General features: G+C 45.4%; 1 protein-coding gene across 3 annotated transcripts in view; it reads right to left on the reverse strand.

Moving 5' to 3' along the window:
• Nucleotides 1-18260, reverse strand: part of ETV6 (ETS variant transcription factor 6) — a 218554-nt gene that overhangs the window by 17908 nt on the left and 182386 nt on the right. For all 3 annotated transcript variants that reach the window (XM_028531572.2, XM_028531571.2, XM_028531573.2), the window contains one exon: nucleotides 4774-5319. In XM_028531572.2, coding sequence (XP_028387373.1) covers nucleotides 4774-5319 — 546 coding nt within the window. The remainder of the gene's footprint in view (nucleotides 1-4773; nucleotides 5320-18260) is intronic.

Here is an 18260-nt window from a genome sequence, read left to right on the forward strand (position 1 = left end):
TATGTCGATGATGTTACTGTAACCATTGTGGACTGACTGCCCCGCAAACAGCCTGCAGTCTAGAACTTGCGTCTCCTTTCTTACGTCACTTGTTATTGTGCCTCCCACGTGTCTCAGGTGTGCCCCATTCTCTAGGGTGCAAGTAACTCCTTGAGCAGATGGACAGTGTCTTCTACTTCCACATGCTCCCTCCTGCCTAGGATTCCAAGCACACTGACTGACCAGACAAGTAAGCGATGCTGTAGGACAGGGGGCAACAAATGTTTTCTGTGCAAGGCCAATCAGTAAGCAGCTTAGGCTTTGCTGGCCATACCAACTCAGCTGCAACTACTCACGGCTGCACAAAAGCAAGCAGAGACAGTGCTGAGCGACTGGGTGTGGCCGTGTGCCAATAAAACTCAACTTACAAAAACAGGCAGTGGCTGATCTGGCCCGCGGGCCCCGGTTTCCCATCCCTGCTCTGGAGTCCCAGGTCAGAAGGAGACCAGTGTGCTGGAGAGAATGCTAAATGGACACTCGGGGCTGGACCCTTCACGTGTCTGAATGTCCTTTTCTTCATCGGTAAAAAACCTTTCTGGCTTTGAAATCATGGAGTTGTAAGGATGAATTTCAATATACACTGAAAACATGACTCACGCCATCACCAGAGCTACACCTCATCAACTGAGGGTGTTCACTGCCAACAGACTCTTCGCTTGCAAAACACATCGGTGAGACACAGGCCAATAAAAGTTTTGTGGGCTGAGGAAAATGTTAGAAGGTTGACAGATGCTGCCCCTCCTCCCCTGCCCCACCAAGCAACCTCTTCCTAGGGATAATAAATAGAACATCAGCACGGAAACAAGCAACTCGTTCACGGTTACAGATACCATAAACTACTCAATAAAAAAATGGAAGCTGGGCTCTTGTCTCTCTCTGGCCAATGCTAAACTCTCTCAGCCATTCCAGCTTGTTCTGCCCAGTAACAGTCCATCTTACCCTTTGAAAAACAAACAACACCTTTAAAAATAAGCTCTATGTTATATTTAAATAGATCTAATTAGCACTTTGTATTGAAATTGTCCACTACCTACTGAATTTCCTTTATTGCTTATTTTACCTTTGCCACAAGATAAATACCTAAGTAAACTACTGTAAGTTTGTATGTAGTCTCTTAATTGTATGATGCATCTCAACATTAAAAAGTGAAGGAATAATTGATGAAGGGGGAGGGATTTTTAATAGGTCTGGATTCTAGAATTCACATTTTTACTTGAAGTAGAAAAAAAATATACTCGACCTAATCTTGTTGATGTTTTCCACATCTGGAATAACCACTTTCCCTCTAATTTCTGCCTGTCCATATTCGAAGCATCCATCTAAACCCAGCTAAAAGCCATCCCCTCCATAAAGCCTTCCCTGACACGCCCACTCCAACCTCCTGTAGTACTTAATAGGAGTCCTCGGAAGAAACCTCATACTGCATTTACAGCTGTGTTCAGCTCTTCCATGAAGAAGATTCTATCTACGCTTCCTAGAGCACCCCACCCCACAAATGCAGTACAGTGCCTTAATGCCAAAAGTACCCAAATGCATAAACACTACTGCACCTGAGCAAGTTCTATCTGAATGAGTAAGAACCTGACTGTACTATCTGATCCACACTCATAAGCAGTGCTTCCATCCACACCCTCCAGCTACGGTACTCATCGGTGACATTCAACAGCAACTTCGTTTCTCCCTGCTCTGTGCTCACTCAAAGCACCAAAGGAGCTAAGTCTTCTCACCTAACAACTGCTTTATAGAGATCTGAAGGATGATTATGACTGTTTAGTAATGACAGAACTTTACACTGTACATAGAAATCACCCAGTGAATCTGACCTTCAATAAAAAGGATCAATTTTATAAGGTCAGAGTAATCCAATGACACACCAGGAGGATTGGGGCGGAGATACAGTGCTCTTCCAAACGAAACGAAGGAGCCTAGGATTGGGACGAGTTCTCTTTGGTGGGTTACAAAATCAAGACTAAGTCTGAGATCATAGATCAGAGGTGTCAAACTCATTTTCACCGGGGGCCACATCAGCCTCGAGGGTGCCTTCGAAGGGACGAATGTAATTTTAGGGCTGTGTAGCTCAGCGCTGCCACCAGGTAGAAACAAGGTGCTGGGCTGGACAAAGCAAGGTGGAGGGCCGATTCGGCCCACAGGCCTTGTGTTTGCCACCTGTGTCATAGACTTTTGGAGTTAGAGTTAGATTGTAGACTTTTCAACCCTCTCATTTCACTCTTGAGAAAAACAGTGACTTTTATAAAGTTAAATGAGCTAATCCTGCACTGGGTTATACTAGTTAATACATACATCTGGAGATGTTTATACTTGTGAATATCCCACCAGAGCACTAATAACAAATAATTTTAGGGGATTCTATCATACTGCAGGAGTTAACTCATTCCCCCAAAGGATCTGGGATGACATGAATATTCTGATTTCCTAGAGTCACTGTGATGAGCACAGACTCTCCTTTTCTGTGTCGTTAAGAGTGAGGGGGCACCCACAGGAACCCAGGTCCCCCACTTGTTTAGCACAATATTCCATGGAGCATCTTACTGATGAGAGTACATCCAACACCCAGCAAGTCTGACATTTGGGAGTAAGATTTTTAAACATAGTAGTCCAATTTTTTAAGGGTCGAATATTTTAAAATTTATAAACCTAGTAAACAAGGGAAAAGTAACTCCATGAGCCTGAAAGACTTAACTTTCTTTATGTCACGGAGAAGGCAGACAAAACGGATGCCAGGAAGGCAGGCCCCCGCGGACGGCAGCGACCGAAGGGGCGGCAAGGCCGTCCTGCAGCCACCCAGCCACTGTCTGACCTGTGCTGCTCTGGGGCTCAGTTTCCTCTGTGGTTTCCCCTGTCCAAGTGACCCGTATAAAATGAATATGGCCGTAAGAAGCTACTTCAAAGTGCTGTTCTGAGAACTATGAACAAGCAGGAAGTGTCTGAAAAATGCCCAGGACGGCTGTGCAGTCCACGCGAGAAACAATACGAGAAGGGTCTTGCAGGAAAGCAAGAAATGGGTCGTTTGTAGTGTTCCTGACTCACCCTCTTTCTACAACTGTCTGGGGAAATTCTCCTGTCTGCGCTAAGATCCGCTTCCTTTTTCCCTTGTTCTTCTTTACACAGTTTTTTCTTTCTTTTTATTATAAAAAAATAATTATCTATATGTAAAGGTAGAGCGAGCAATCACGTCCCCCCCCACCCCCCGCTCCGTGCACCCACCACCCAGCCCTAGAGCCATCAGCTTGGGGCTCCCTTATGTTATGTAGTCCCCTTCCGTTCTTCACGCCTGACCCCACTGGATCCTCTGGAGTCAGATCCCAGACAGGGATCGTTTCATTTGTCATGGTTTTTAAAACACAAGGTCGTATTGGTTTGCCGTCTTATTTTCCTGATTCAACATTCTCGATGTAAATGATCTATACCAATAACACTGAGGCAATACTGGAGGTGTACTTGGGGCGAGAGAAAAGTCTGCAAACAAATGATTTAAATAGAAAAGGGCCAAGGAGTTGAGGCAGATGTAGCTGAAGGAGCCTGCAGGCCTCCGTGCTGCCCTGGCGTGAACCTGTTGAGGAGCACAGCTCCGTCCTGGTTCAGCGGGGGCGTGGCCCTGGGGCGGGGGCTCATGGGGGAGAGGCATTTCTCACCTTCCCCAGAACAGGCCTGACCCCTCCTCTCCCCCATGCATGCCTCTCACTCGTGAACACAAATCACCTTCAGCATCCCCGCAAAGCCTTCCTCAATTCCTCCAAGTCAAAATGCGCCTTCTCTGCTTTCCTTCCATAGTACTTAATTATCCCAGCACACAGTAAGTGAGTAATAAATAAGTGAATAAATGCTTGCGCACTGAATGAATGGGACATAGGACTTGTTTCATTCTGCCTTATATCTTAGTTATTGGTGTTCACATCTGTCTTTCCCAGTAAATTTTGAATTCCTTGAGGAAATAATTGTGTTAAATCAGTTCCGTGTCCTCTGCTTCCTAATGCATTTGTGCATAGTCAGTGCTCAACAAATGCCTCACAAATGGAGTGCCGCACCAGGGAAAGAGCTAACCTGCCAAGCGATTAGAAGGTTCAGCTTCTGGAGAACGACTTTATGTAAATTGTGGGAAGACGAGCAAAAATACAATGTGTACATTTCCACTGGTTTCTTGCCTTAGGGAAGCAAATTTGGGCTTGTTGTCACCAAAGTACAACAATTCCAGAGTGGCTTCCTCTGTCCAACGACCCGACGCCACCTACCTCCTACACCGTCATTCTGTTTTTCCCTCCTGCCCAACTCCCAAGGTAAAGGCGCATTTCAGGGACTGCCCATAGGATGGAACTGCAGGCCTGAGGCTGAGACAAAGGCTCTGTATGCTGTGTCTGGTTATTAATTAGCAAGGGGAAACTTCAGGACAGGGCCATCAACAGGCTCATAACCCTTTCATTTTAAATGGTTTGGCTTAGGCCTGATTCTGGTGTGACTCTCCTTATAAGCTGGATGTAGGACATTCGTTTCTTAACATTTCTAAGGCTCATTGACCACCCCATCCCAGGGGCTCATTAACTAGCCCATTAGGGATTTTGCCTCATCCAGGCAGAAGCCTCCGCTCGCCTTCATGGAGCCTTCGGGGGCTCCGAACTGGGAATGGCGTGAGGCTAGCTGTGGGTTCTAAGGAGAGAGTGGGGCTTTGTCAGGTCTGCCCCGAGGCTGACGTGGTGGCAGTGGGGAGCGCCCTCTTACCTGCTATCCTCCCGATGGGCATGGCGTGCTCCTCGGGCGGGGAGACGGACACCATGATGTGGTTCATGTACGTCAGGTCTTCCCGATGCGACAGGTTGATGGGTTTCCCTTCCCGATGCAGCCCGTCCTCAGACAGCCTGGACTGTTTGAAATCCACGGAGTGCCGGGGGTTCAAGATCAAAGGGTGCATGATGGGACTGGGCATCAGCTGGATCACGCGTGTGCTCTCCTGCCGGGGGCTGGATGGCTTCTGGTGGGACTCGGAGGATGGTGGGCAGTGATTATTCTCTATGGGAGACACCGACAGGGGGTAGGACTCCTGGTGGTTGTTCTCCTGGTGCAGCCTCGGTCCCTGGGCCCTCTCGGCCGGGGAGAGGCGGCGGATCATGTTGTCCAGGGGGGACCGGAGGGGCCGCGGCTCAGGGTCGGGAGACGGCCGGTGATTTGTCGTGATGGGTGATCTAGAGCGGTGCAACAGTTCAATGGTGGGAGGGTTGTGGTGCACAGTCTCCACTGATGGCCGTGGGGTCCTCTGGACACAGCTATCTGCGGAGCAGAGGGAGAGACAGTCACAGCCCCCGGTGAACGCCAGGACAGGGACCTCGCTGCAGCTCTGCCGCAGTCCACAGTGGGGCGTGCGCAGGGCAGCAGCCTCCTTCCCAGGGTGCAGTGTCACTGTCACTGCTTGAAAAATAATTAAAGTGCACATACTTAGAATTCTTTTCCTGCCTCCAGACAAGCTAAGAATGTCTACAAACATTCCATCAATCACCTACTAGTGGCTTGCAAACACAAGGAAGCCAAACTTTCATTCTTTATCTCTGACTCTTCGATGTGGCTTTCGGGGTCCTTAAGGTTTTCTCTCCAGATGCTTTCACTGACTTACCTTTTCAGGAGCAACTTTTCATATTCTCTACCTCCAGGAGTTGTTGGCATTTAATAATAATAATAGTAATAAAGCAATTACTATATTCTAAGTACTGGAAGGAGTCCAGGGAGTCTGGGAATCTGATAGGGTTGGTACACAGAGACGGAGGAGGTAGTTTCTTGGACAGTTTTACACAGGGTCGACAGAAAAATGGGGACTCCTGTCAACTCCTATATTCTAAGGACAGGAAGGAAATAAATCTGCCTCTAAAGCAAGTACTATATTCTTGCACTGTTTTAAATTTATAACACTCCTAAGTAGGAGATACTAACTACATTAATTCTATTTCACAGGTGAGAAAAAGGTGGCATAAAAGAGTTAAGCAACCTACCTGAGGTTACACGGCCAGTTTGGGGATTAGAACCAGACTCCAATCAGATTCTAGAACCTAGGTACCTATTACAATATTTACTCCTTTGCTATGTACACACTGGGGGGAACGTCCTATCAAAACCTGCTCTAAGCACGAACAGTGGGCTCAATGTACAGAATGCTAATCTAATTGTACTTGAAAGACCAGTTAGGATCGCCTTGTGTCTGAGTGTGCAGACCCTGTCCACGCATGGTTAGAGACAGACACAGGTAAGGAGGGATGGACACCCCTCACATACCTCCACACCATTCCACTTGAACTTTCAAGCTGGTGACCTTTGAGCAAGGTCAACGTCAGGAGTGTCCACAGCTCAGCCACAGAATAGTTCTGTAGGCTAGGTTCAGGGAGGAGCCAGCACACACATGACTTGAAGAGTCCCTGCTAAGGACAGGAAGGAAATAAATCTGCCTCTGAAAGTGGGGCTTCCCACAGGGCCCCACACTCATCTTAATGAGGTTTTAATGGCCATATCTGTTCCCAGAGCTGCCTTGCCAAAAGGATGGGCATGTTTGCAGGTCCCTGTTCTGCTGAAAGACTTGTCCATGGTTCTAAGTAAAGCAGGCCAAAGGTGTCTCCTCTGTCCATGATAACAACATCCATATGATGAACATATAAAGGGAGTCTGGGAATCTGATAGGGTTGGCACACAGAGATGGAGGAGGTGGTTTCTTGGACAGTTTTACACACGGTCGACAGGAAAATGGGGACTCCTGTCAATCGCACCTACGATGTGAGAAAGGGAACAAAAAACATTGTTCATGATCATTAAGAAACCATCTGCCTGAAGGCAAAGGGTTAATTTTGTGACCACTGTGTAACCTGCTGCCATGAATTTAAAAGTGCTTAATCATTGGCATAGCTACTGCTAGGAGACTGGTTTAAAAAGGTACAGTATACCTCTAAACAATAGAGAACTACACAGCTATAAAATGGAATGAGGAGTGTCTCAATATTCTGCCAAGGACTGGCCTGCAGGCTCTATGGTTAGATAAGCAAAAGAAGATGAAGTGTTTATGGCATGCTACCATTTTTCTAATAAAGAAGAAGGGGCTTCCAGTTTCAGTAATGGTAGAGTGGCTTGTGTTGGACTCACCTTCCTATAGATAGAAATAATAGAATCTGGATAAAATACATTTGTAAAAGTTATTTGAAGGTAATAAAGAAAACTGAAGGGGGTGTTACTCTTGAAAGAAAAGAAGTACACAGAGTAAGATCCAAATTTATACAGCTTTTGCCCTGATGATCCTCCTAATTCTACATAATGTGGGGCAACTAGAAAGTGAACAGAAAGTTGCTTGAGGTAGCAGGGATTAGAGAATGAAGCTGCCAGAATGGGGGGGAAAAAGAAGTGGGAGAGCAGGTCTCATTAAGAAGAGAGCTTGAAAGGGAACAGCCACTAAATTTGCACATAAAGTTTCCTCAAATCCTTAACATGTGTACTGAACAGCACACATGCAGGGGAAACACTAAGGAGCTCAGTGAAAAGCAATAGCTGGATGACAGAAAGGTATGAGCAGAAAACCAGGTACTGGCCACTGTATTGGAGACAGAGTTTGGAGCGTAAGTCCTATTGACAAAACTCTGTAGCCACCTCAGGCTGTCTATTAACCCAGGAGTTTCTTCACCTTAGGAATAAGAAAACTGCTCGAGGACAAAGGGATTTTCCTGAGGGCTAAAGGCAAAACTGAAATACATCTATCTTAACTAAATGTCAGGCCAAGCATCCACAAATTCAAAGTGACCAGCTGGTCATTTAACTGCCTGCTAGAATAAAAATCAACACCCTTCAGAGGAATAAGACACAGTAGAGTGTCTACAATGTGCTATCTCCTTTTATTGGACATGCAGTATCCATTAAAGGTTTTCTAGATATGCAACGAAGCAGAAAAATGTGTTCCATAATCAAGAGGAAAGGCAATCAACAAAAACATACTGAAGTAATCTAGATGTTGAAATTAGCAAACACACACACAACACACACACACACACCCCAAAACTTTAAAGCAGCTGTAAGTTCAAACACTTAAAAGAAGTGATGGCCATAATGAGCAATAACAGATGGAGACTGTCAGAAGAAAAATGGAAACTGTAAAAGAAGATGACGAAGAAGAAGAGGATTCAAGGACTGAAAACAATATCTGAAATGGAAAACTGGACTGGATGGACTTGATAGCAGGCTGGAGATGACAGAAGACAGGGTTAGTAAACCTGAAGACAGATTAATAAAAATGAAAAACAGATCCTCAGTGACCTTTGAAACAGCATTAAATGGTCTAATAGACAGGTAATTGGTGTTTAAGAAGGAGAGAACAAAAAAAATGGGGTAAATTTTTTTTGAAGAAATAATGGCCAAATTGTCCCTAAATTTGGTGACAGTGACAAACTCCAAGTTCTAAGAAGCTTGGGAAATCCCAAGCAAAATAAATACAATGAAAGCTATACCCAGGCACATCATAGTCAAACTGCTGAAAACCTGGAAAGAGAAAATCTTGAAAGTAACCAATGGGAAAAAGACACACTATGTACAAGGGAAAAGTTATGCTACTTTTGAGTAACTCTTTACATACCAGGTGAGGGAGACAGGTGTGTGTGTGTGTGTGGGGGGGGAGTGAGTGAGAGTAACCATGTACACCAGAAGGATACAGATGGAGACCTACAGATTAAAAGAGACTTAAGAGATACATCAAGCATTCCCACTGTATAGACCTTGGATGGACTCTGATTTAAACTGGACTGGGTAGACATAACAGCAGTTGGAGAGGACAGAAAACAGGGTTAGTAAACTGGTGATACCGAGGAACTATCAGTTTTCAGGTGATATGAAAGCTCTGTGATTATGATTTTATAAAGGGTCCTTCTCTTTTCAGTCCTGTACTGACACATTTTGATGAAATTGTATACCTGGGATTTGCTTTACAAAAACCTGAATGGTGAATCAGAGAGTAGGTGAGGCACAGAGGAAATAAGAATGGCCATAATTCAGCATTAAAGCTGGGGATGGATCCATTTTGGTTCATTATACAATTCTCTCTACTTTTGTATCAATTTGATATTTTCTACTATAAACAGTTTTTCAAGTGCTTAATCAATCTTGCAATGATACGGGTTGGAATAACAAGTACTAACTTCCTCACTTGAACCCAAGTGCAAATAAATGTTTACAGGGTACTGATTAGACCCACGGAGTTAACTTTAATGGCTGAAATTATTAGTATGATGGAAATGATGTGCAGTCTTTCAGGGATGAGGCAATCTTGTAACAGCTAATATGGACCTCAATTCTGCTATCCATGAAAATGAATTCATCTTTTGTCCACGGTTCACTTTTCATTTGTCACAGAATATGGCCGTCGTAAGCAACTATTTTAAGATACTTGCATTTTGAAGTTTCAGATATTTTCTTCCAAATGTCATGGGCAGAATCGCTCCCTTTCCTTAAAAGCTTATTAATGTTTAAAAATACTTAAGGATGATGCAGACCATGTATTGAAAAACCCTATTTCCTGAATCCATTTCCCGTCTTACAAATTTCAAAATGGACACAGGCGCTGCCCAGTGGTCTGGTTACCTGCAGCCTTCCTTTGATGTCCTGGGCTGCCGGGCTCAGCGTGCGGGCGTGCACTCACGGCAGGCCTTAGGAAGTCTGGGGGGAGGACTATGGGAGGATGAACTTTCATGCCAAGGGTAAAGAGGAACTGATGTAACGTCCTGGGGAGATTTCACTCTCTGTTCCTGCCTAGATCTTTGGGAACAATGAAGGAGGCAGACAGTGCTCTGGATAATCAACTCAGATTTTACTTTTGACTCAGGATCCGGACAGGAACAGGCCTTGGAGGAGCTTGATTTATTTCTTTGTCTGCAGACACCACTCAAAGAGGAAGTACTTGATGGAGTTGATAACATTAATGGTGGAGAACTGGATCCGAGGGTATTAATTCCAGGCAACTGGTGGTCTGGGCGCAACCAATGTCGAGGCTGAAAGGCCTGCAGTGAGGTCTTCCAGGCTTTTGTTTCAGTTTGCAAAGCATGCGCCCACGGATGGAGAGGGCTATGATGCTCCTGCCCTGCTGCCTGATGCTTCTGTTATTGTGAGTTGGCAGCAGGGTATGGAAACTTATGAGACCAGAGCCGGCAGGCAGAGGAGCTCCGGACACAGGAAATGCACCGAGCGGACAGTGGGTGCATTAAATCCCTCAGATGTAGGAGTCTTCTGTCTAAAACAAGAAGATTTTTTTGGTCTGGCCTTGATGTCTGGGTTTGTTCTTGGTGGATTGCCCAGCTAGAAAACTGGGAAATTATCCACATTGCCCTCGGTCTGAAGGTCTTGATATGGGAGGGAAATGCTTAAGGAAGAGGGAGGGAAAGCCACACATAATTAGTGTGGGCGTGGGAGGAAGAGGGAAAGGAAGAAAGAGACCAAGGACTGGTAGGGAACCCATCCTTGTTGGAAGTGTTTTTGGATCCCAAACCGTTCTCTTCATGCGTCTCTTTTAGACACAAATAGTCCCTTCTCACTACCAGTCAGCCCCCAGTAAATTAGGTAGGTAAATGCAATGATTACATAAAAAAAAAAAACCTGTCTGATTTATTTTCTTTCTTTTTATTTACTAGAAAAGCTTCTCTATTTAAAATTTACCAAAATTTTTGACCTAATTTAATCATTTATAAATACTAAATACTAGTAAATCTTAAAGAAAACAAACAACAACAACAACCACAAAAACTGCCATTGGTTCAAGTCATGGGTTTTGACTAGAAAATTTCCAGGGTAGGATGAAGGCAAAGATCAAGTTTACAGCCCACACACCAGGCATGTCGTGTCCACTGGCATGCTCTCCCTACGGCCAGGGATGATGATAAGAGAAGTCAAGCTAGGGAGACGCAGATCAACAGGCCCAGCAGGTAGATCTCATTCACCAGCCTCAGTCCATCCTATTCCACCTTCTTCCAGAAGGGACCCTTTCCCAGAACAATTTTGTAAAAGATCAGTGGGAGTGATGAGTGACAGAAAGAGCTCTATGGAGATTAAAGGGTCTTGAGGGGGAATTCAAAGCAGATTTCATACACACACCTGAGTTGTCACGACTTGTGATGGCTTGAATTGGGCTTCCCTCAGCTCAAAAAAAAAATTCTTATGTTGAAGTCCCAACCACCAGTACCTGAGAATGTGACCTTACTGGAAAAAGGGTCATTGTAGGTGTAATTAGTTAAGGTGAGGTCACATGAGAGTCGGGTGGGCTCCTAATCTGGTATGACTGGGTCCTTACGAAAAGGGGAATTTGGACCCATAGACATAAACACACTGCATGACTGAATGTTTTGCCTCACAATGATTACAAAATAGATGCTGCATCACAGATCCTTGAGTGACGCCAACTATATTCCAAGCAGTGTCTTGGATGCAAAGAGTACGGAAATGTGGTGGTCCTTGCTCTGAAAAACGTCGTAATTTAACGGAGAAAACAGACACAATAAAAAAACACACCAAAAGGTTACAGGGCTGAAGAAGTCAGCCCACACAGGGAGCGTGTCATGTGGGGAGGAAGTCAAGGACGTGGAGGAGCACCAAAGGCTGCAGTGCACCCCCTGCAGCTGGTTCTCCCTCACAGTCCTCAGGAGGAACCCGTCCTGCCCAGGCCCTGCTCTTGGCCTTCCAGCCTCCAGGACTGTGAGATAATAAATTTCTGTTGTTTAAGCCTAGTCTTGGTGCTACTTTGTTATGGCAGCCCTCGGAAACGAATACACCCCTCATCTCCTACTCCCTTTCCAAGAGTTTCAGGCGAGGCTCGCCACTGACCCTTTGCCTGCCTGTTTCAGGCTATGCATCTCAACAAGGTGCCAATGCTACTGAATTTGCTTGTAGGTCTGAGAATGAAATTGCCCAAGTTTGCAAGGTATGATTTACAGGTGTTTGAGGTCACACACCATAAAGCCTAAGTAAGCTCTTTAAATTTTATAAGCATTTGGAGAAAGGAACTGAAAGAAGCTACGTAGGTAACTTGCAGGACTCGGAGGTTTCAGCTTCACTGCTGTGGGCGGAAGGCCTCCAAACAGGTTACCTCTGCCAGTGGCTCAGTAGAGAGAGCAGAAGCAGGCTTGCGTGAGTTGTAAGCTGTCTTTGCCTTTTGCAGGCAGGCAGTGTTGAGGAAGGAATCTCCCTCAGTCTTAGTAAAGCAGCACAAAAGATAAATGAAATCAAGGCATCAGATTTCAAATGAGCCTACCAGACCCGTGGGTGTAAACCCTGTAAGTTGTTTGCAGGCATGGGGTCAGGGCGGCAGGAAGATAAGGCAGCTGAGCGCTGAAAGGGGAAAGAGCAAGAGAGCATCAGCTGAGGGCCTCCTGGTCTGGAAGTGAGCCCAGTGCCCTTATCTCAAAAAAATCGGATGACATTCCCCTCAGGGTAAGAGGAAGTTTCTTGAAGACTTCCTGCCTACCTTGGGACAGGTATTCATGCATATCAGTGATCCTTGCCCCTAAAACTGGTGGCTTATGGAACCAGCCAGCTCTTGGGCTCAGAGCAACGCCTACCATTGGAGGAAGCCAGAGGCAGCAGGGGAGGTGAGCAGGTCCTCCCTGAAGCAGGCCGACCACTCAGGCCATTGAAAAGAGGCTCCATGCACCATCCGGTGGGTGGCTCCACACTGACCCGTCACCATCAAATATTACATCAGGGGACCAAGGTCAGAATGTAGAAGGTCATGCTGACCTCGATCATGAAATACAGTAAGCAAAGCAGGGGAAAAGAGTTAGGAACCAGTGGAATGAGGCCTGATGGTGGGAAAAGGCATCGGGAGCTGGTTCCCGGGAGGACAACAGGAAGTCAAGATCTGGGCCTATTCTCCCTTGGGCGGAATCTAGTGACCTGTCAGATCCCAGAGTCACAGAACTGAAAGGGGCACACAAAGGTTAATCTTATGGTTCTTAAATGTGTGAGGGGACACCCCCAGAAGATTAATAGGTCCCAAAGGGGTCATGGAGGACCTACCACATGCCAGGTACTGTGAGGTTACATTACAGAGTACACGCAGTGCTCATTTTCACATCAGGTTGTGTCCTGAAAGTAACTAAGGCTGGGACTTCAAATGTATTTTACCACAGAAATAATGCTACTTAGGGTGCCTGGTTAACCAATGAAGGAATTCTAGAATAATGGCGTGGGTATGGAAAAGGACCTTCCTATGTCTGGATTATGCAAATGTGGTGTTTATAAGAAGTGCCTGCAGTTGCAATAATGGGATTAATTAGGAAAATTGAAATTGAAGGTAAATAAACCAACCAACCATTGCACAACAATGCGAATATGTTTAACACTACTGAACACTTAAACATGGTTAAGGTTAAACATATAAATGCTATGTATATTTTATCACAATTACATTTTTGAGTTTAAGAGAAAAAACCCAATCAAATAGTGGCAAAAAAAATCAAATAATGATAATGAACAGCATTTACTGAGTGCTTGCTATGTGACAGATGTTCTAAGGCCATTTTCCATATTAACTTGATCCTTTCTTATACCAATCATATTCAGTAGGTCTATTTTCCTTATTTTACAGATGCAAACTGAGGCACAAGGACGTTTAGTAAGTTGGCTCAAGTCACTCAGCTGGTAAACTGGGGAGCTGGGGTTTGAACAGCTGAGCTGGACCCGGAGTGTGAACATGCACCGCTATACTCTGGCTCCACCATGCATCACAGTTAACACGGGTTACAAAGATGTCAGATGTCGGACCCCAGCCTATGGCCTCCTTGACAGACATCAACACGATCCTGGCAAGAATGGAGAATCGGGGGCGTTTTCTAACAACAACCAGTAATAGGATATGGCCTAAGCAGCTAAAAGCTTCATCTCCCCTGGTGCCCACTCAGCAGCTGTCCTGAGGGGCTGGCTCCGTGCCTGACTCAGAGCCCACGCTTCTCACAGGCTGGGGGTGCTTGCTGCACTAAGCCCAGTCATCCTGAGGCAGTCCGTGATCGGCGTGGGTTAATTCAGTCCAAGTGAGCACAAACTTTTCGTATCATGAATTGAAGGCATACACCAGAGTCTCAGAGGTTATCTCTGACTCATTATTGAGGTTCGGCAGTTTCAACTACTATGAGGCAGACAAACTTGAAGTAGGTGTGTTGGGACCTGCCACACTGTACCCGAGTCAGGAGACCTGACTTGGCATCCTGATCTCTTTAATTCTACTCATCATCCATTCATCTGTTCCATTTTTAGGGTATTTGCAAAAAAAAAAAAAATTAATGAAAATGTTGTTCTGGTTGGCTCATTCATGCACAGGCATTGGAGTCATGTGGACTGGGATTACAGCTTAGCTCTGCTCGTCGGCAGCTGTGTGATTTAGGGCCTGTGCCTTCACTGCTCTAGCCCCAATTTCCTCGTCTATGAAGTGGAAATAATATCACCTTCTTTAGAGGCTGCCTGTGAAGATGGAGTGACTGAAACATGTAAGAGCTTCGAATAGGATGTGACGTAGGGAAAGGGCCCAAGAAATGTCAGTTCTTATTTTGATATTATAAAACAGATCCCTATACCTCATCTTCCTTAATTCTTTCATTAAGTTTGTGCACGATTTCCTTCCTCCCAAGCAGTCTTTGGGCATTTGGGTTGGGAGGCTGGGTGGGTGTGGAGAGGTAATGCATCCCTTCATAAAGCAATCATGCACTCAAAAATCCTGTGGGCCACCCCAGAATGCAGGCCACTGATCCTGACCCCCATCAAAGACGTGATTTCTTTCTCCTCTCTTACCCTGTGCTGAGAAAAACAATATTCCGACACTTGAAATTTCTCCTCCTCACTTCCGATCCCCATGTCCACCTGGTGACCAAGAGTTGCCCCAGAGCAGAACTTTCACCTTAAAACCGTGTCTACTGTTGCAGAAACAATCAGAGCACTGCATGTGTAAATATTTTCAAATGAAAGTGACTACAAATCACCTCCCAGTCTCTCAGATGGGGCCCAGGAGAGGGACAAACTGAAGCTGAAGTTATAGGGGGGTCCTCTAAAGAGGGGGTGGGATTAAGAACATTTATGAAATATAGCTTTTATCTTTTCTCTAGACTCTTGTGCACATCTGGGCTGAAAGGGTTAACCCTGACATTCTGAGACTAGCCCAGCCTGAAAGCATGTTTTATATCACTCTGTGAGTATTTAGGGAATCACTATTCAAGCATTCTAACACCCAAGGGCCAGTGACAATCTAATACATACTTAGGGACAGACCCCTTCTTTTGTATGCTCCATGGGAGCTAAAAGCAAGAAACTTTGGAACCTAAGGTATTAAAAGAAGTTGATATTACAACTGTGTGTGGTGAAATCAATCTATTTTAAAATGATTTGCTGGTCTGAAATTTCTAAAGATGTTTTGCCTCCTGGCTTTAGTGGAAGAAGTAGTATCATTGTTTATTTTGTCTCCTTCCAACAAAACTATCTAATTCGCAATATGCAGATAAAATGGGTCACGACAATCAAAGAGAAGGAACCTAGGAGAGATGTTCAGCTGTTTCTGAGCAACGCCAGGCAGGACACTGTTAGGATTTTCCAGATTTTAGTTGCCCGTGACCCTGAAGGTAGAGAAGTGTCTCATTCATCTTCATTATCATCCAGGGAGGCTCAGACCGTGGATAAAAACATGAGGATTTAAGAGCTGTAAGATCTGAGAGCATTTAGGCTAATCTCCTATCTTACAACTGGGGAAGCTGAGGGCCAGAGAAATGAGAGATGTAGCCCTTCCGATTGTTCTGGAAGAATGATGGGTCAGAACCTGGTTTCCTGGCTTCTGACACCGTTCTTCAAAACAATTTCATCTAAGCTGACCATGTATCCCAGTTCATCAGAGATGGTTCTGGTTTATGCCTATTGCCCTAGCTTGCTTTTTAGAGTCCTGTTTCAATGTCAAAAATGGCTTGGTATGGCTGAAAAATTGTAAGGTTAACTTAGTTATATAATATTGTACTCTCTCCCCGTAAGTAAATAAGGAAAAAGAGTGGAAATGCTGGTTTTCCTAGACCTAGGTGGTAATCTGATGACTGCTTTGCCCAAGGCATGACAAATTCAGAACAGATATGGAGATGACAAGTGTTCACCAAAAAAAAAGGGTGTGAATCAGTAGGATCACCCTCCTGTCCTGTCAGAGCCTGGAGGGGGGCCTCTGAGCTAACACCAGCTTCCTAGTTTACGGGACGGCCCTGGGGCTGCTAGCGAGGGAAGCGTGGTTCCAATGCAATGTACTCAGAGGCGGAATTTGCAGGGACTGCTGCTAGATTAAACAAGACACCTTTGTACTGTGAGATACATTCCCGTTGTGAAATTATGACTGTCCGAATTGGTTAAGTGGGTGGCGGGGATGAGGTGAAGTCACAGGGGGGTTGAATGAAGCCCTGTGTTCGCACTTCACTCTGCACGCCCCGCCGTGCCAGCCTCCTCAGGGGACAAGTCAGGCCGTGTCTGAAATGCCTCTGTTCTCCTTCCATTCTGTCGTATTTCTCTGCGCCAAGTGAAGAGCAATGTACTTTTTGACACGGCATTGTGTCCCCAACTACATAAAATAAATCACTGGGGATATAAGAGTTGGTATGCATAATTTCACTTACAGGCCAGTTATTTCAGGACCAGCTCTTTCTGCGTGTTAACATATGCCCATATTAATGTGTTACCCGCCACAAGTAAATATCACAGTATTGATTCCAGAGAGAGTTCATGCCGAGCTGGGTATTTCTTCTGGTTGGTGGTGAAGAAAGGGAAGAGGTGGGAGGTGGCTGGGGGGTAGGGAACCTGTACTGGTCCATCACCTCCCTAGTCAGCTCCTTTGTCACCAAGGGCACCAGTACATCTGGAAGTCTCGGGGCAAGCAACGGCTTCAGATCACCTCTGTGCCTTGTACAGCTCTCCTCATTTGCTAGCACCTGATAAAAACTTACACTTCCTTTCTTGTGTGTCCACCTGTTCATCCGAGAGTGTGCCCTGCTTCTGAACAGGCAAAGGAGAGCACATGCATTCTCAGATCTTGTTTCCTGGCTGTCAGCTCTAAGAAATGGTCTCTGAGAACAGAGTACTTTCAAGAGCTGGGCCTGAAGCAGACCTAACTGGTTCACAGGACGATGGAGCCCTTGACCTTGGCCTCATTAGCTCCATTCTTTTACCTACTGAGCTCATCACCACCACCATCATAACACTTGAGAGCACAGCTCATTACCGCGTAGGTCGGGGCACATCTGTATTTACTCGGTTTGAGAGTAGCTCTGAGAGTAAGCCAGCTTTTTCTATTGATTAGCTCCTGCAAATGAGAACAATGGCAAAACACGCCTACTTATGAGTCAAATCAGGCCATGGGGAAAGGACGAAGGATTTGTGATGAGGTGAGACCATCAATCTCCAATCACATTTGGGAGTAAAAAGAGAAATTCCAAATGGATTTCTTTCAAAATAATGAGAAAGAGAGAGAGAGTGAGGGAGAGAGAGAGAAACCCATCACACACCCTTTTTATCTGGAGAGGCAGGCAAGGTAGTATGATTCTCGCCTTAATGTCAAGCTTCAGTAAACCCACCTCCTCCCCTCTGGAGTAGCTGCTGGTTATTATGCAAGCAGGAAATGTACATGCAGGAAGAGCAGAAGAATGAAGAAACCCAGCTGGGGGTGGGGTCAGCTGCTAAATTTAGTGAGGGTAAAACTAGAAGAAAGGATGAGAGAATCGGGCAGGGAGTAGGCAAGAAGCACTCCTCTCGTCCCCATCACGAAAGCGAGGGGACTTGCTGTGAAACACTTGGCACAAGGAAGACATGCTGATCGCCTGGAGTCAGGCATTTTGTGAAGTGTTAATTAAGTAAACTTCTCATTTTTTAAAAAAAAAAATTTACCAGCAGCAAAACAAAAATATTAGCCCTGCTCCTGGGTGTGATCTATCAACTTCAGGAAATGCCTCAAGGGACCAGGGTTTTTTAATCCCCTAGTCATCTGGTCCTAAGAACAAATCCCAGTTGAAAAGGATTGCTTTGAGTGCTCACATCTGCTGTTTGACCAATCCGGGCTGGAGCACATGGACGTAAGCTGCACAGAGGCACCCCTCTTCAACGGAAGGAAGATTTTTATGCCCTATTTCCATACCCGTACGCCTGCTTTGGAACTACGTCCAGGGCCACACAATTCAAGTATGGCTTTCTGTTCTGTTTCCTCCCAATGA

The sequence above is a fragment of the Phyllostomus discolor genome, chromosome 2 (genome assembly GCF_004126475.2).
Source record: "Phyllostomus discolor isolate MPI-MPIP mPhyDis1 chromosome 2, mPhyDis1.pri.v3, whole genome shotgun sequence".
In the NCBI taxonomy this organism is placed as follows: Eukaryota; Metazoa; Chordata; class Mammalia; order Chiroptera; family Phyllostomidae; genus Phyllostomus; species Phyllostomus discolor.